This window comes from Apis florea, unplaced genomic scaffold (assembly GCF_048593485.1).
Source record: "Apis florea isolate Af1SG1 unplaced genomic scaffold, ASM4859348v1 contig_2350_pilon, whole genome shotgun sequence".
Lineage (NCBI taxonomy): Eukaryota > Metazoa > Arthropoda > Insecta > Hymenoptera > Apidae > Apis > Apis florea.
In genome coordinates this window covers 6,947,445-6,964,440 of record NW_028256565.1, presented here as the reverse complement: position 1 = coordinate 6,964,440, position 16,996 = coordinate 6,947,445, and the positions used below count along the sequence as shown (strand labels likewise).

At 32.3% G+C, this 16,996-nt stretch overlaps 1 protein-coding gene across 21 annotated transcripts in view; it reads right to left on the bottom strand.

The window, feature by feature from the left end:
- mtd (TLD domain-containing protein mustard) overlaps positions 1-16,996 on the bottom strand; it is a 185,403-nt gene that overhangs the window by 29,093 nt on the left and 139,314 nt on the right. For 15 of the 21 annotated variants that reach the window (XM_086904919.1, XM_086904920.1, XM_086904923.1 and 12 more), the window contains 9 exons: positions 13,033-13,258; positions 10,803-10,960; positions 10,307-10,702; positions 10,006-10,221; positions 9,569-9,925; positions 9,354-9,502; positions 8,222-8,392; positions 7,214-7,380; positions 4,982-5,144 (listed from right to left, as the gene is read on the bottom strand). In XM_086904919.1, coding sequence (XP_086761045.1) covers positions 4,982-5,144; positions 7,214-7,380; positions 8,222-8,392; positions 9,354-9,502; positions 9,569-9,925; positions 10,006-10,221; positions 10,307-10,702; positions 10,803-10,960; positions 13,033-13,258 — 2,003 coding nt within the window. Of the gene's footprint in view, positions 1-25; positions 894-1,709; positions 1,902-4,981; positions 5,145-7,213; positions 7,381-8,221; positions 8,393-9,353; positions 9,503-9,568; positions 9,926-10,005; positions 10,222-10,306; positions 10,703-10,802; positions 10,961-13,032; positions 13,259-16,996 lie in introns of those variants that run through there. The other 6 variants (XM_012490372.3, XM_012490374.3, XM_086904914.1 and 3 more) reach the window with 5 other exon arrangements.

The window sequence follows — 16,996 nt, the reverse complement described above, 5'->3', positions numbered from 1 at the left end:
CAAAGAGTCCCTTTTATCAAACTACCTTCGATTGACGAACGGTATAATGTTCTGCACAGCGTTCGTCACACTCTGGTTGTACACGAAATTCATCATGTTGCCGACACTGCTCAATGTCCAATTCATTTTGCCGCCTCGTCAGATATCGTACACGTTCACGTTCGAGCACCTCTATCAAGATCGAATTGACTTTCTCTAACCGATATACACTTGTGCTTCAAACGTCGACGACCATGCAAGGTCGTTTCCTATTTCCCCTCTAACACTTCGTTCCCCTTTCTCGTCACTGAATCTTACGAAATATCTTGCAATCTTTGTTTACTTTAATTAACATTTTTACCTAACATTTTTGAACACTGAACTATTATCGTTTCGAATTTATCTTAAGTACCGCAAAAAAGAAGAGTCCGTGATGTAGCTAATGGTGACCCCGTAGAACATTTGTTAAAATCGAACTGAACAAACTTGTTTAAAACTTTATATTCCGATTAATATTCACGTCACACGATTTTTAAACGCACATTTGAACGTTTTTTATTATCCTTTAAAATTTTATTATCCTTTAAAATTTATTTTAAGATCAAGCAGTTACTTAGAATCGAAAACAAAGCGTCCGTGATGCAACTGATGTTGGCCCCGTGAAAACACTTGTCAGAGTCCACTGTACAAAACGGTGCTTAAACTTTTTAAGTTAATATTTCTATCACACGATTTTTAAAAACAATTTTATACACTGAGGTAAGTATCGTGTATCGTGGCCACGAATATTTTTTAGAATTTATTTTAAGTTCAACAGGCTACGAAACAATACGATCGTGATGCAACCGATGGGAACCCTTGAGAGACACTTGTTAGAATTGTGTTGGTACACTGCACAAGAATTAGACGAGTGAATCATTCAGGAATTATGTAAATTCATTATAATTACCTGCGATGACGTAAACTACTGTGCAAACTATTGTGAAATTTTATTTTTTTTTTTTTTTTAATATGAGTCAACTGTTCTATAAATATTTATTATATATGTAATATAAAATATTGAAATAGATTATAAAAGATTAAGATGCATTTCTTGCAAAATATAAAAATCGAAATAGAACAGTTTTTTGATTGATTAAATTTAATTTTGAGCACGAAAATACTTTATCTACTTGACTTGATTGTTCGCCTTACGACAATTCGTATCATTGTCACCTGTTATCGCTTTCCTTTTTTTATGACACATAACAACTTTATTAAAATAATAATCATTTGGATAGACGACAAAGACTAAATAACAATATTATTAAGCTATTTTTTTCAAATTGTAATACAGATATTTGAAAGCAAACGTTGTATTAAAAAATAAATCATTAAAAAATTGATAGCGATTTTATGGAAAAATTTTATTTTATCTAAATTACAATGCAAATTAAGATATATTACTCATAGCTTTTTTCAAATTAATATTATTCTAATACAAATTTAATTATATTATTATTCAATTATTTTACTCCTTTAACAAATGCACGAAAAAAAAAAAATAAACACTTCCTCTTTGCAAATTTTCATTCTACACGAAGAGCGATCAAATTCAGATATTCTTCCTTCTAATTAAAAAGCAAACTATTTCATTAAAAAAAGAAATCTTAAAAAACTCTTAAATTCTTCTTCTCTATTCTAATCACACGAATTTACAAATTATTCAGCTCATTTCCGATATAACTCACGTAGTGCCTTCCTTCTCTCTTTCGAAACGAATCTAAACGAATTATCTAATCAACACCTCGCATTCGTTATCTTCCACCTCTTCTTATCGCGCCAACTCGTACGTACGTCACACTATGATGCTCTGTACACATGTTCCGTATAAACGAAACATTTCCAATTTCTATGACCATTCAGTCAGTGGAAAGACGATGTTATTCTAAACGGCAGTTCAGATCGGAGGTATGCAAAAGAGGGAACGTGAGCCGCGTAGAACGCTTCTTCGACGCGTCGTTACCTAATCTCTGACTCTGCGCGATGACCAACAGAGACCGTTTCTCTGACGATTTCTCCCGCTGTGCAACACTCGTTTATTGTTATGTGAACGTGTTCACTAGGTCAGATATGACGGATTGCAAGATCATTGGTGTGGTAGGTAGTAACGATTTTAAAGTTTAATGCAAATTTTTACGTCTGAATTTGAATTGATAGGGAGATTGGAGAGTGGTAATTTTAAAAATTAACCTTAAACTCTCTGATCAAGAATGATTACTCGTTAGAATGTTTTTGAAAGTGATAATAAACGCTATTGAAATTTTAGAAAGTTAAACTCAACTAGTTTTGGAGTAATTGTTAAAATTTTAAGGAATGAATATTCTTTTAAATTTGGGTTATTGAAATTTTAGAGAATCGTCCTGAGTTTTTAAATTTTGAATGGAGCAATTCTATAAAATGATTCTCTTATGATGCTATTCGAAGATTCCTTATTTTTATTTCAAACTGAAAATCTACCTTTGACTATAATTGTTGTTCCGAGCAAGACAATAATTCTGGAAAAATTGTCTACATTTTCAAAGATCTAAATTCTATATTATATACATTCTAAAGACTCACTTCTTTATACTACACATGTATCTTGAACTCATTATCCCTCTTTTCAAGGAAATTAAAATATTATTTATTACGTAGTGATAATTTAATTATTGTAAACAAGCTCTTATACCCATACATCATTCCAATTATCACATGTATTAACATAAGAATTCATACAAAACTAGTTTCTATATTTAATTATCATTGCAAATTAAAATAATAAATTATTGCGTGATAAACTCAAAGTTGCTTTCTTTTTTACTAAAATATCATTTTTTCTGACCAATTATACATTCTATTCTTTTTAATTGGTTTAAATGACAACACTGAGAATAACGCTAGAACATTTATCTAAGCTTGCCGAGCTGTAAACAATTTATATAATAAAAATTCAATGACGCAATTACAACAGATTATTTCGATAAATATATAACTCGATCATCACGTGACATTTCGATAAAATAATAGTTCAGCTCGTTCAAATTTCATTCTACCACGATAAATAGAACACAATAATAAGGAGCTTTTTGAAAAAAAAAAAAAAATAATCTATAGCCGAAATATATATGTGTAATTTAAACTTACTTAATTCGCTTAATTTTGATTTTTCTTATAACACCTTTTTCTTCCCAAAAAGCTCCTCGATCAAAGTCAATCAAACTTGATCCCGATAATATTATCCTGTATATAAATACGAAAAAGAAAATTCACGAAGGAAAAATGTTTTTTTCTTTTTTTTTTCTCCAACCGACACGTGGCGCGTCTCCGATGCGTTTTCTTCGCGCGAACAGACTAGTATCGCGAACATCGAGCATCAAGCGGAAAAGTTATGGAGGCACGTTCGATGATACGCCAAGTGTGTCACGTGACTTCTCGCGCTTATTTCTCACGTGTAACGTGTTCAACTTGGATATTAATTAAAGAGTGGCTCGATCAACTCGCGAGTAACGAATGAAAGATATTCGACTCGGTATTTCTTCACATTGATCGCGAGCAAAGGGGAGCAAATAAGTGTATGATTACGTTTTGAATCCAAATATCTAACGATAGAATTAAACTACGATGATCGACTTTTAAGAAATTTTGAGAGAATAGATTCAATTGTTATTCAATTTGTTCCAGATTTTTTAGAAAATTCTCCAACTAATTCTATTATTCATCAATATGTATGCGATATGTATGTATATTAATATATGAATATTCACAAGTTTTTTTAGGGTAAAAAAGTAAGAATGTTGATATAATTGATTGAATAATAATTTGTTAAAAATTCATCATTAGAAAAAGAAGATAGAAATATATCTAATATTTTACTTAATCAAATAGAAATTAAAATAGTCATAGGTCAATAAAATTATCATAAATTAGATTTACAAACTAAATGGAAGTTAAAATTCAATTTGAATTTACAACATTAATAGCAAAATTGATAAAAGGAGAATTGCTATTGATATAGATTATTGTTGCGTATTAAAAACAGATTGCTAAACAGAATATATACCTTCACACACGTGGCCTTCGTGACAATTGTCGAGCAAAGATTACAAGATGTCATAACGCGGCCATTATCATTTATCTTGGAATTTTATTAGTTTATATCGAAGGTTTGTCCAAACATCTCGAATCAATAAAATAGAATGAAAAAAAAAACGTGTTTCATCGAGGTTGACGAACATAAAACGCAAGGCGATCGTATAAATAGCAAGCACCTATTTTGCCGCTCTTACAGAGAATCACGTGTTTCGTCTTCTCTTCTCACTTTTTGGCCGGTCTAGCTTGCGAATGTGATACGAGGTGTGAATTTACAAAAATAACACACGATCTTGCAGGAATTGCCCAGTTGGAAACGTTGTACGAGAATATTTTTATTAGTTAGGCGTAAAAACGATTGATTCATTGCCGTTTCCGGTTCCTAAATTCGGATCCCGCGGAAATCGCACGTATAAATAGAGATAAAGAAACACGTATCTGCGAGATGATACTCGTAGATAGTGATTTTTCTGGAATTTCTCTTGAAAATCTTTCACGAATTTTGAGAAATAACTGAAGAAAACTGAAGCAAATCGAGAGAAAGACAAGGACAGACAATATTGAGGATATTAACAATGAAAGTTTTAAAATATAATATAATATTATTCTGGATGAATTTTCTAAAAAGTAAATTTATCTCTCATCTCTTCCAACAATAATTTGAATTTAGAGTAATTATTTAAATTCTTAGAAAATGATTAAAATTATTAATGATGGAATTTTGATTAATATTACTTATGAAGGATGTATATTTTAAGAGATTAGAGATTATCCCGTGTATTAAGATCAATAATAACATTTTTATGATTGAAAATGAAATTTTCAAAAGGGGAAGAGAAAATAATAAAATAAGATCATAACAATTGCCCCGAGAGAGGAATGTTTCGTTTACCTGTTACGGGGTATGCTGAACCAGTATTCAGGCCGTAATTTCTTTTTCCCGTAGCTCATAATAGGCGTCGAGCGTGGAATTTTCTTATCTTTAGGTCTTCCGGTTCGCAGTCTCAGGTACAATGGAGGATCCTCGCAAGAATGGGCTGGCCGTGGTATAAGTTCTAAATAATTCAATAGAATAACTCATTAATGCATACGATCTTCTTATCTCGGCAATTAATTATCTTATTAATTAACTCGTTTGATATTTTCGCTTAATTATGCGATACTCTAATCAATTTGCCATTTTTCTAATCAATCTTCCGGCAAGACACACAATAGTTAGATATTGAATACATTTCGTTTATAAATATAGAAAGAAAGAAAGAGAGAGAGAGAGAGAGAGAGAGAGAGAGAGAGAGAGAGAGAGAGAGAGAGAGAGAGAGAGAAATAAGGGACAATATGCAAGAAGCTCATTTCTAGAAAATTATTTCAAATTAAAAGCATCGCATTGAATTATATCGCAGACGATATTCTCTCTCAATCGAAATTAGAAGTTGTTTAACATTATTACATAATGAGAACGCGGGAGCATCGACAAATGTATTAGAAAACGGGCACAACAATACATATGAGCGAAAAATACAGTGAGAAAATACAGCCATGAAAAATCCATATCCGTATCGGTGACCAAGATTCGGCGTAAAAAATTGCACAACATCGTTGCCGTAAAAATTACACGAATTATTTCTAAAAATTATACACAAAGAGAAAGAGAAGAAAATGCATTCGTGTGCAAGTGCAAAATCGAATGGAGGTTGCGAGTAAAAAAGTTTTAAGAAACACGTAATTTAAAAAATTGTACGCACAAGAAGAAGAAAAAGTTGCACAAGAGACTTAAAAAAAAAAGTAGAGAGAGAGAGAGAGAGAGAGAGAAAGAAAAAAATAGGTGAAATTAACAATGTGAAGAAAGTAACGTTCCTTGGACACAAATGGTGAATTTATACAAAAGGGATAAAGCAAGCTAATACAGTATGAACCTACCGAGGCCTTCGAGTTCGGGAAAATTAGGTGCTTGGACTAGAGGGACAACAAAACATATGATATTTCTGCATTAGTATGAATTCATTGGCACTTGATCGTGAAACTCTTTCTCCTATTTTACAGAAATCATTTCGAATTTTTCATTTCTCAATATTTTTTTTAACATTTAAAATCTTCATACGAGTTTACAATTTGTAATTAACATATGAATTGTATATAAATTAAGGATATAGCACAAAGAGTTTCAAAATCATGGAGACATAATAAATTTCTCGTTTAAAATTAACGATAACGATTTTAATAATGGAGAGGCTCGAGTTTGGAATCTGTGACGAGAAACGAAAATTATGACAGAATCCAAAAATTATATACGATCGTGATAGAGAATTGTTGTTCCACGAATTTGTGTCAAGCATTTGAAAATACTTGGAACAATATCAAATATTCTGTGATCATTGTGTTTATTCAAAATGATACAAATTCGTGGAACAACGTTCACGAATTGGGTAGTGACACATCGAATAGTATAAGATGTAGAGAACTGGAAATTACGAGTAAAATTTAAAAACCATATAGAACAATACACGAGAACTACGTTAAAACAATGTAAGCGCATTTGGTTAGATAAATCATTGAATTTTATTTTTGTCTGTTTTGGCGGTAGAGAGTGTGAAGAGAAAAAAACTATCTAATTAGTCGAGATCGAATCCAAAGGCGCTCAAAAATTCGAATAAAGGGGCAATAATAAATGCACTAGCAAAATAACATGGTTTAAAAAGCCGTCTATACATACGAGCGAGTGCAGTGCGTGGTATGTAATTCCGTTTGCCATCATTGTTTCTTTCATGTATATTCGCGGCTACGTGTAATTAATTATAGAGTTATCGATCCCCCTCGAACGGTGTTTCTTTGTTGACGTAGGCTCTTGTGCGCGCGTTAATGATCTTTCTAACAAAAATTATCTAAACACCTTGGAAAATAACTATTCTACGAATAAACATTCCACGAAAAGAATCACCCAACAAAATGAAACACTCTATAAAGGAGTTGAAAAAAGATATTTCGTGTGAGCGGAGAATCTGTTACACATTGTATATATCTTTCATTGAATTTCATAATCATTCCGAAAAAAAATATACAAATTGAAATATTATATTCGCGTTCCATAATTCAGGGAGACTGAATCAATTCCTCTGTGGACACTTACTGTCAAAACTGACAAACAGTTCGGGCATATCTTCGACAGAGACCATACTACGATAGTCCAATCGAGGAGCCGTTGTCGAAGTTTTGCTACCTCGACTACTGTCCACGCTGCTGCTACCCGACGATGTCAATGGTTGCTGCCTGATGAATGTGCCCACGGAAGACCGCCTGAAAGAAAGTGATAATGTTAGAGGATAGGGACAAAAAGTATATTTTTAAATTGCGTTTCAAAATCACGAGCACACGAGATTCTCTGATTTTCGTGTTCCCTGTAATTTCGAAGCAATGTACACAGATCAATATACAATATGGTAAAAGAGCAATTAAATCTTAAGGGAAACAACAACATTCAAGATAAATGTTAAAATTGTATCCAACGTGTATGCATCGTGAAACAAAGTTGAATGACTGCTCGGGAATACTAAAACGCTGTGTTTCTGATTGATCGGTGAATCGTGTGTTGTTTGTAAGCGGTATACAACATTATTCGATCTTGGTGTAGTAGTTCTGAAAAAATGATGGTAAGTTTACCTGAAAAGCGGGAGAACAGAGGAAGATTGTTCTTTCTCAATCTTTGAGAAAGATTTTTTTTTTTTTTTTTAAAAAAAGTAAAACGAATTAAAAGATAGGATAGATGAAGAGTGTTGTTCCTGAGAAGCTCGAAACAGTGAAATTTACGAAAAACTAGAACAATTTTACTTATCCTATATAATATGCCAAACAATCGTTTGTTCATTAAAAAACTTATGAGAAAGGATGTTACAGATGAATGAATGATCTTACACATAATTGTGGGAAAACAGCAAGAAACAACAAACTAGATATCTAAGAAGATAAACGTTTAATAAAAATAATATAAAATTTAACAGCCAATCAGAGATAAGAAGAGAAAGATAGAGAAAGAGCAAAAGAGACAATAGTGGGCAAGAAAAAAAAATATAAGGACAATAAAGTGGATTAATATGGATACAGTATAAACTTGCTGGTTCATGACTGGGCCTAAACTCACCCTATAAGTCCTCCTGGACCAGGTGAAATCTGAGGATTGCTGGAGTCCTGGGAGAGAGAGGAGGCGGTAAGCGGAGGTGTTCCTCCAGCTCTACCGCCCCCACCGCTCTCTTCGCTGGGAGTTTTAGCAAACAGGCCCGAGCTAAAGTCACTCACCAGGTTGATCGGCGAGCTTATATCCACCACCATTACATATTCTTTGTTAGTCACATTGGAAACGATAGTTAAACTTTATTTTTAACACAGATTTACCATCACAGTCTAATTGATAATACTGGTCTCTCAAAATGGTAATAAAAATAATCAGCGTTTTTTATAAATTTTTAGAATCAAAATTTACTTTACTTGCACAAGCTATTGAATCAAATTAATCGCTAAATATCATTTTAATAAAAATTCTCTTAAAAACTTTAATCAATGTTTTTTGTACGATTTTGATAAATATACTAGCTTTGAACGACTAATTTATTTCGGATACAGAATGTATCTACAATACTAATTAATAAAAAACTTTGAAAAAGAAGAAAAATGGAAAAACAAAAAACGGACTGTGATGGTACAAGATTATTGAAGACAAGGACGTAATTGGAAATGCCACACGTGCCCATTCCTTTGATTCCTTTACTCCATTTAGAAATTGAAAAAAGATATATCCTAAAGCGCGTTTCGCAAATGCAATAAGCCGCTTGCTTCTACGCGCAAATTTCTAATAAATATTCTATATTAAAATAAATGAAGATATTCACAATAAAACTCGTTTCTAGGAACTATAAAACATTTTATTACGCATGTGCTTGATATAAGCAATTCGTTTCATTATGAATAGCCTCAAGTACGCTATAAATATTATATACTTTAGTTCTAAAAAAATTTCAGCAGAAAGCAATCACACGAAAAACAAACGTTACATCATATAAAGAAGGCCAGACCATTGAAAACCTTCCTTGTAGTATAAAAAGTATGCAAAATTGTTTTTTCATTGAATTACTCATTTCTAACATACACGAATGATAAAAAAAAACATAAAAGCGTATATACGATTAATTTTTGAACAAAATTATTGTACCATATAAGATACAAGAAAATTTTTATAAAAATTTTATAGACTTATGAATAAGGATAATTATTATCACCTTGAGAAAACTTTGCTGAAAACCGATGAATGATGAGAATCCGCACTATTAGGAAGGCTCGAAACTTTATCAGATCCAGATTTATCATCCTCTTTTTCGCCAGTTAATCCTTCCATCCATGACAAAGGATATGATAATCGTTTTAACATCTGAATAATAATTGTCAAATAAGAATTAGATTAAATGGATACCAAGTATATAAATTTTAATATTACCTTATTTTTACGAGTCTCCTGTTTATCGTCATCTTTGTGTTCTTCATCCTTTTCAGGCTCCTCTGCATTACTGTCTAAGCTAAAAGACACTGAACTCGCCTTTTTCCTGCCGTTAATAGCAGAACCACTATCTAGCGAATCAGTTGTTACGTTCGTCGGAGCAATAGTAATAGGAGGCACCCAATCTGAAGATAAGACAATATCTGCGTCTGAATATACTTTCTTTGTGGGGTTAGGCTGAACTACTGGGAAAGGGGGATTAGGGTCACGTATGTCAATACCAGAGTCGTGGCATGACAGTTTGACTAGAGATCCTTCTTCACCTTCGGGAATCACCTTCGATTTCGCAGAATCCGTCTGTAAATATTAATCTTTATTAAAGTTTGAACTTCGATCAAGAATTTTATATTGTATTCCACTAATAATGAACAACTAACTTTGTCAGAATTTAAAGAATCTTGTTGTTCATCTTCAACTGGCCATGGATATTGATCTTTACTAGGAACTGGCCAATGATGGTCAAGCATAGAACGTCTACGTTCTTCTAACGTTCTACTTGCTTGACCACCACCGCTCACCTCTTTAATCTCTTCCTTCTCCTTTTCTTTCTCTTTTTCCTTCTCTTTTTCTTTGGTTGTCGTTGTATCTTCTTCCTATGATTTTAATAAAATATTGGAATTATTATCGGATAATTGTTTTGATATAGAAATTTAATTTACTAAATATAAATTAATATACATTTTGGAGATTGGTAGGAGTAACGAGATCTCTTTCAAAGGCCTTTGGAAAAGCGTCTCCATCTCTCTCAGTATAACTGCATACGTTTTCAGCATCATCCGCTGTTAATTCCGGAAAATTTTCCTCCTTTTCTGGCGACTGACATTTCACATTCTCTTCAGTTTGTGAAGGTTTTTTCATGTAATAAATTTCCGGCTTCTTATCTAAATTTCCAGATTCTGTGTGTCCAACACGCATATGCGCGATATCGTAGTAAATTGCAGCATTCACTACAAATTCCATTGGTGCAATAACACCATAAGATTCAGCTCCATGTTCAATTACAAGAGGATCAGAGACATTAGGATCAAACATTACTGCATTCGGCGTAACTAGCAACACTCCACCAACAACACCCTGTAAATAAAAATAAAAATAATTTTAATAATATAAAAGAACCAATAAGAAAACAAAAAAAAAGAAGTTTTATGTAAATAAATTGAGATATAAACTTTACCTGACCATCTGTAATATGACGAACAGTAATTTTTAGAAATCTTTCTTTGAATGGTTGTTCTTCCTCTTCTATAACTGTATTTGTAATACCAAGAGGTGTTTTTACTCTTTCCATATGACTTGATTTAGGTGATACAGGCCTCAAGTTATCCAGAAGTTCTATAAAGAATATAACATATAGATTTTTGATCATATTAATTATCTTGAAATATTTCTTATAGAATTTATATATTATAAAGATTACATATTGAAAGAAAAAATTACATATTATATGATATATAGAAAGCTTTAATATTATAAAAAGATATAATAGTTGTCTTATCATATTCAATTCGAATTATTTTAATTTTAATTTTAATTTATATGATGCAACATATAAGTAGTAATATTGAAATTTAATAAGAATAACAAATATTAAAAATAATAACGATTATAGTATTTGTACTTCATATAAAATAAAACTGTACATTATTTATTTTTCAATAGATTATATAGGTTATGTTTGATGCACAATAACACATATGCTTTTCATGGATTATGACATCGATCAGCTGATGTATTATATGTATTTCACATTTAATGATAGAAAAAAATTAAAATAAAAATGCATTGATCTAATATACATAGAAATATATATAACATAATTTTTCTTTGTTATTGAAATAATTTAAAATTATTGAAATTAATTATTTAGAAATGTACACATTAAAATTGATTAAATATATTTAATGAATTACGTATTATTGTGCATTTCTCCAATAAATCGTAAAAAAACACAAACACAATTTAATTGGATTAAATTTTAATTATTGATTAAAATGTCTGGCACACCTGGTATAAATAGATCATGAAGAAAAACAAACAAAATGCGCGGGAAATAAAGACAACAAAGAACACGTGACACTTTAAAAATCGATTTATCATTTTTTTTTTATATACACATATATATCAACTAACACTATATATCATTTTTTACGAAAATATATATTTTGTATTTTTGATGTCATGTTTTTAGTTGTCTATTTTTTTTGATTTTACGAACATTAACCTTCTGACATGACAGTGTAAAGTGGCGCCATCGAATAATCAATTTATGCTCACTGTGAAATCTCTTTCTCCGATATATTTTTATATTGTGGATATTTTTACTTCAATAATTGCCATCAAAATGTTTTATTATTTACTTATTTGCATCAGGTATACTATTTTTAATCTTATTATATACTCGATTACTATTTCACTATATAAATAATAATCTATATAAGAAATTCATGATCGATGTTTTCAACAGCTGTTATGAGTCACAATAAAATATCTATATCAAAACGCTTTACCATGCAACAAATGTAAATCGAAAATAAAATTGGCGCGAACGCCTTTATGAATAATGGAATAGAAAATCGAATGTGCGCGTTCAGGTAAGTCTCACCTGGCCAAATATCAAGACGAATTGGGTCTCGATAATATCTGACTGTGCAAAGTGTCGCATAGAATGTTAATATCGGTATAGTGCATATATCGAATAGATAAGACATGGCGCCTGTGCTTGCTAAACTAAATGTACAGTTCTGACATATACTATAACGTTCTCTTAATTTCGTTAATTTCTGCGCTGAAATGAAAGCAAATTTTGCCAATGGTACAATAAATTTTATAATCATATGGTATTTTTTTTCTTTCGCTTTCATTTAATTATATCGAATTAATAATATATGATGTTCAAAAAAAAAATATTAAAATGTGTTATAAGATAGAAATAAAAATAATATAATATTAAAAAGTCAAATACAAATTCAAAAAATAATTTAGTAATCGAGTAGAATATGAAATGTTTACACATTATGATATTTTAATATAAATCTGTATGGAAATATTATATGGAATCGAATATCTCATTTATAATATTCTATCCAATCTAATTATTAATAAACGATTTAAAATCTTTATTCATTAACCAATTAAAAACAAATTACACTTGCATTATACTTGCAAAAGATAAGATTATATTGCGAACGTAACAAAAAAAAAAAAATTTTTAAATCTCACGCAACATTGATCCAGTTGTCATCATCATTGATGATTAGCATTGAAAATCAATAGAATATATAAATATTCATGCATACTACAATTTCATACATACTACTAGCCAATTTTGAAATTATATCACGTTAATGATGCTTTTAACGAATTAACTTTCATTATCGCGCGTATATATAATAAATAAAAATTACCCTTTTCCTCTGGAGGTAGGTCATCCTGGGACTCATGATCGTGATAAGGATCCGGACTAGGTGCGTCGGCAGTTCCGCCTTTTGTTTGACCTTCTCCTTCCACGGGTATCCACAGCTGCTGGCCAGGGTAAATGAAAGTACTTCCGAGCCTGTTAAATTTGCTCAGCTCGGATGGCGTTGTATCGAATCTCGCGGCCACCGACGTCAACGTGTCTCTGTCGCCCACCTGCGCCACGGAAGACAAGAATGACACAATTGGCTACGAGTAATTGACAGACAAGTCTTATAAGGAAATACATATTTCTTATTGTTCACGAGTATGGGCGGGGTCGTTTTGCTGGTTGTTTGTTTCGCATCAGTGATGAGAGACAGAAATAGATTAAAGGCAAATGGGAAAGGTAATGGCTATTGTGTTGCGAAGCGCGTGAAACTTCACTTGGGAGTTAGATTTCACTTAGAAATTGGTAGAAAACTATCCGATCCTTGTTGAACCGGAATCAATTAAGGTTATACGATTGAAATCATACGTGATACAATTTTTGAAAATTTGATCGATAATGTAATAAAATTTGCAGATTGGTTTTCAACATCAGTGACCGTACATAGTTACCCTTAAATGCAAATCACTAGTTAGTATTGCGTGAGAATAATGTGCGTGGTGCGGTTGGTTCGTTGAATCGATATGAGAATGGTTGGAAAGCCAATCAGGGAGGAGATTATCGATCGCGAGAAGTGGCATGCATCGATGGCGATCCTACATCTGGACGCGTCGTTGACGTGCCACCACAGACCAGATGGTTTAGAACCTAGGCGAATATATCGGTGAAACGCAATTTCATGGACCAATGCTGACGCAACGTCATAAACCGTATCCTTCAATTTGCAAACGTCTGACGATCACACTCCATCGAATTATTTCCCCGAGTAACAACTTTCATTTCGAAATATCGTATATTTAACTTATCCATTTGATTCATTTTCAGTTAACGAATGTATTTATTATATGTGAAAATATGGATAAATTTGAAACGATTCGTCTTTGTAAACTTTATTTGATAAATACAAACGAAATTATAATTGTTCTCAATCTAAGAACATATTGATTTAAAAGTTATCTAACCTAACTTAACCTATCTTAATTACCTTGTTTACTACTAGTCCATTAAGCTTCTAAATTGTCACTAGACGACACAGATAGTCCTAGTGAGTTTCTACTATATAGAATCGAGACAATGAAGTTAGATAGGATAAGAAATGGAATAGTTTCACCAAGATAAGAAACATTTGTCGTTTTGAAATGTTTCGAAGCATTATGAAATATCATAGAGCAACGTTTATGCAATATCCAACGTCACGATACATTTTGAAACATTATAACGTTATGTGCACAGCAGTTCCTGAAACACAATACCCACAATGTTCATGTAACGGTTCGCTGTAATGTCTGTGCAGTGGCACCGGTATCGTCTTGCAAGGTTCTCTGCAACGACGTTACGGTACAACGTTCTCTGAAACGTTACTTGTCCTCCATGTTTCACCTACGTTTAAACGTTTCGTTTCATCTTCGTTTCTTCTTTTCCTCCTGTTGCCGCAAAGCAGATGAACGCGTAGAAAATTGAATTCACGCTTTCACTTCAATTTAATTCCGTCAAGTTCTTTCTTTATCTGCTAGAAAAAATACAATCACTTTTTTTGATTAAAAAAGTGAAACAATTTTTTTCTAAAAATAAAGTATCCTTTAATCTTTTTTTATCGATCCTAAATTTTAACGTATCATATTTCACAAAAATACCAAAAAAAAAAAAAAGAAATATGTTACAATTATTAATCATTTATATACATTTTTATTGATTTGAATGTACTACAGATCACAACTTACATACCGAATATATTAGTGTATTATTATCTTTTAATATTCGTCTCAGAAGGGTTAAAATATCTCCTCTTTTATCCGGCTATAAGTATATTCACGCGATAACCAAAAGGATCATCAGGACATTTGCATAATCCGGCAGAAATGGCGTGCGAGCAGAGATATCGAGTAAAATTGAAATTGAAAGAGAGAAGTGGAGATCGGTCCATTCGGTCGGCACATTACATAAATTCATGTTCAATGACCTTTAAACAGACATCGATTTTTCGATCGATTTTATAACCGATGATCTTCGGTTGGACAAATGTTTAATCAGCTTCGGCATCAGGCTTCGGATCTTATCTTCGTTAATTATAAGGTTGAGCATCACGTTGATACGGCAGTACAAGTGAGAATCATCATAGCAATGCGACACCATCTACTGCGTGGTAGAATTTAGACGTGACAGGCGTTTCAATCGAGACGAAACGTTCGACTATAACACGACTCGATCTACTTCCGCGTGTGACAATTGACACAGTATAATTTTCGAGGGATTGAAATCGTGATAAAAAAAATATAAATTGAATAAAATAGAGAGAATGTAAAAAAAAAAATGGTTAATTATCTTGAATTTGGAAATGGATGGATGTTAAATAAATAATTTCTCAATTACAAAATAAAATTTACAAAAAGTTTTAATCCGTATTTGATTGAAAATATAATTCCATTTGGTAATTTTTTTTCTTTTTTTTTTACTTTTTACCAAAGAGATTAATGGAATCCTTTGTTTTCTGCATTCCATTATAGGTGAAATAAAAAGAAACGAGTAAGAAGTAACAGTCATAGGTCCTCTAAGAAAGATCATCCAGGAGAAAAAGCGGTCCAACTTGAAAAGTGGGATCGACCGAGGAAGACAAAAAAAAAGAAGCACGGATCGGGGTGATGAAGCTTTTAAGCTGAAGAAAAAGAAAGAAGAACGTGGAGCAAGGGAAGAAGAGGGATGATGTTTTGTAAAACGGCAGAGTAAGAAGGGTGACACGGCATTGTTTCAGTTTCTGCGTCTTTAGCTTCACAGTGGTTCCCAAAATGAAACATCATTCGAACAAAATAACAAATATTTATTATCTAAAGAGAATTCGTAATTCATTTTTCCGTCTGGAAACTTTTATTCATTATTTTAATGGGCTTTATTTACTGAAGTTAATGCACTTTTGAAGTTTTGCACAAGATTTATATCATAAAAACAACAGATCATTATTCCTGTCAGAGAATAATAATAACGAAATGCTTTTTAACGTTCTTTTTTCAATGTTTCGTACTAACAAACAGTCGGCAACAAACAAAATATTACATCACTCAAATAAATTAAAAGATCGGACTGTTCACATTATTATTAATTATTATTATCAATTATTGTTAAACAAAACACCATTTTCATATTTTTTTCAATCCTTAACGCATCAAGATCACTTCTTGAAATCCGCGTATACCATAAATAAATAACTCCATAAGAAACGATACAACGTTCCTTTCAACGATAAAGTTCTAAAGTTATAAATACCTCACACACAAATTTAATAATAAAGAAACCGATTTCCAATCCTCACCATTTTTCATTTCCAAATTTAACAAGAAGAGAGCTTCGAGAATGAGCACCTCTTTAGGCGCTTGGCGTCGAGAGGGAGAGCCATCCCATTCACAAAAGATCGCGCAAGAAAGCGCCCGTTGTCCCGATTCTTCTTCCCTCTTCTCTCTCCTTTCTCCACGTAGCCGGGTTACCTCCAACCCCTCCAACCCCGAGAGGAGAACTTTTTATTCAGGGTCGTCGCGTTTTCGCGGTTTACGTATCCGATAATAACTCTTCCTCGACATCTCAATGCCTATGACACCCCTTCTTCACCCTCCCTTGCAATTATCGCCCTTATCTCTCGCACCAGGTGAACCTTTGGATGGCGTTACACGACGATAAGACGTTAACGAGGCGAGGATGGAATTTAATCATCCGTGTCTCGACAAGCGAAAGCTTTGCTTCATCCCTTATCGATCGATCAATTAATTAATCAGCCGAACCTTTTATTCCGCTCTTACTTCCAAGTTCCAACTTACTTC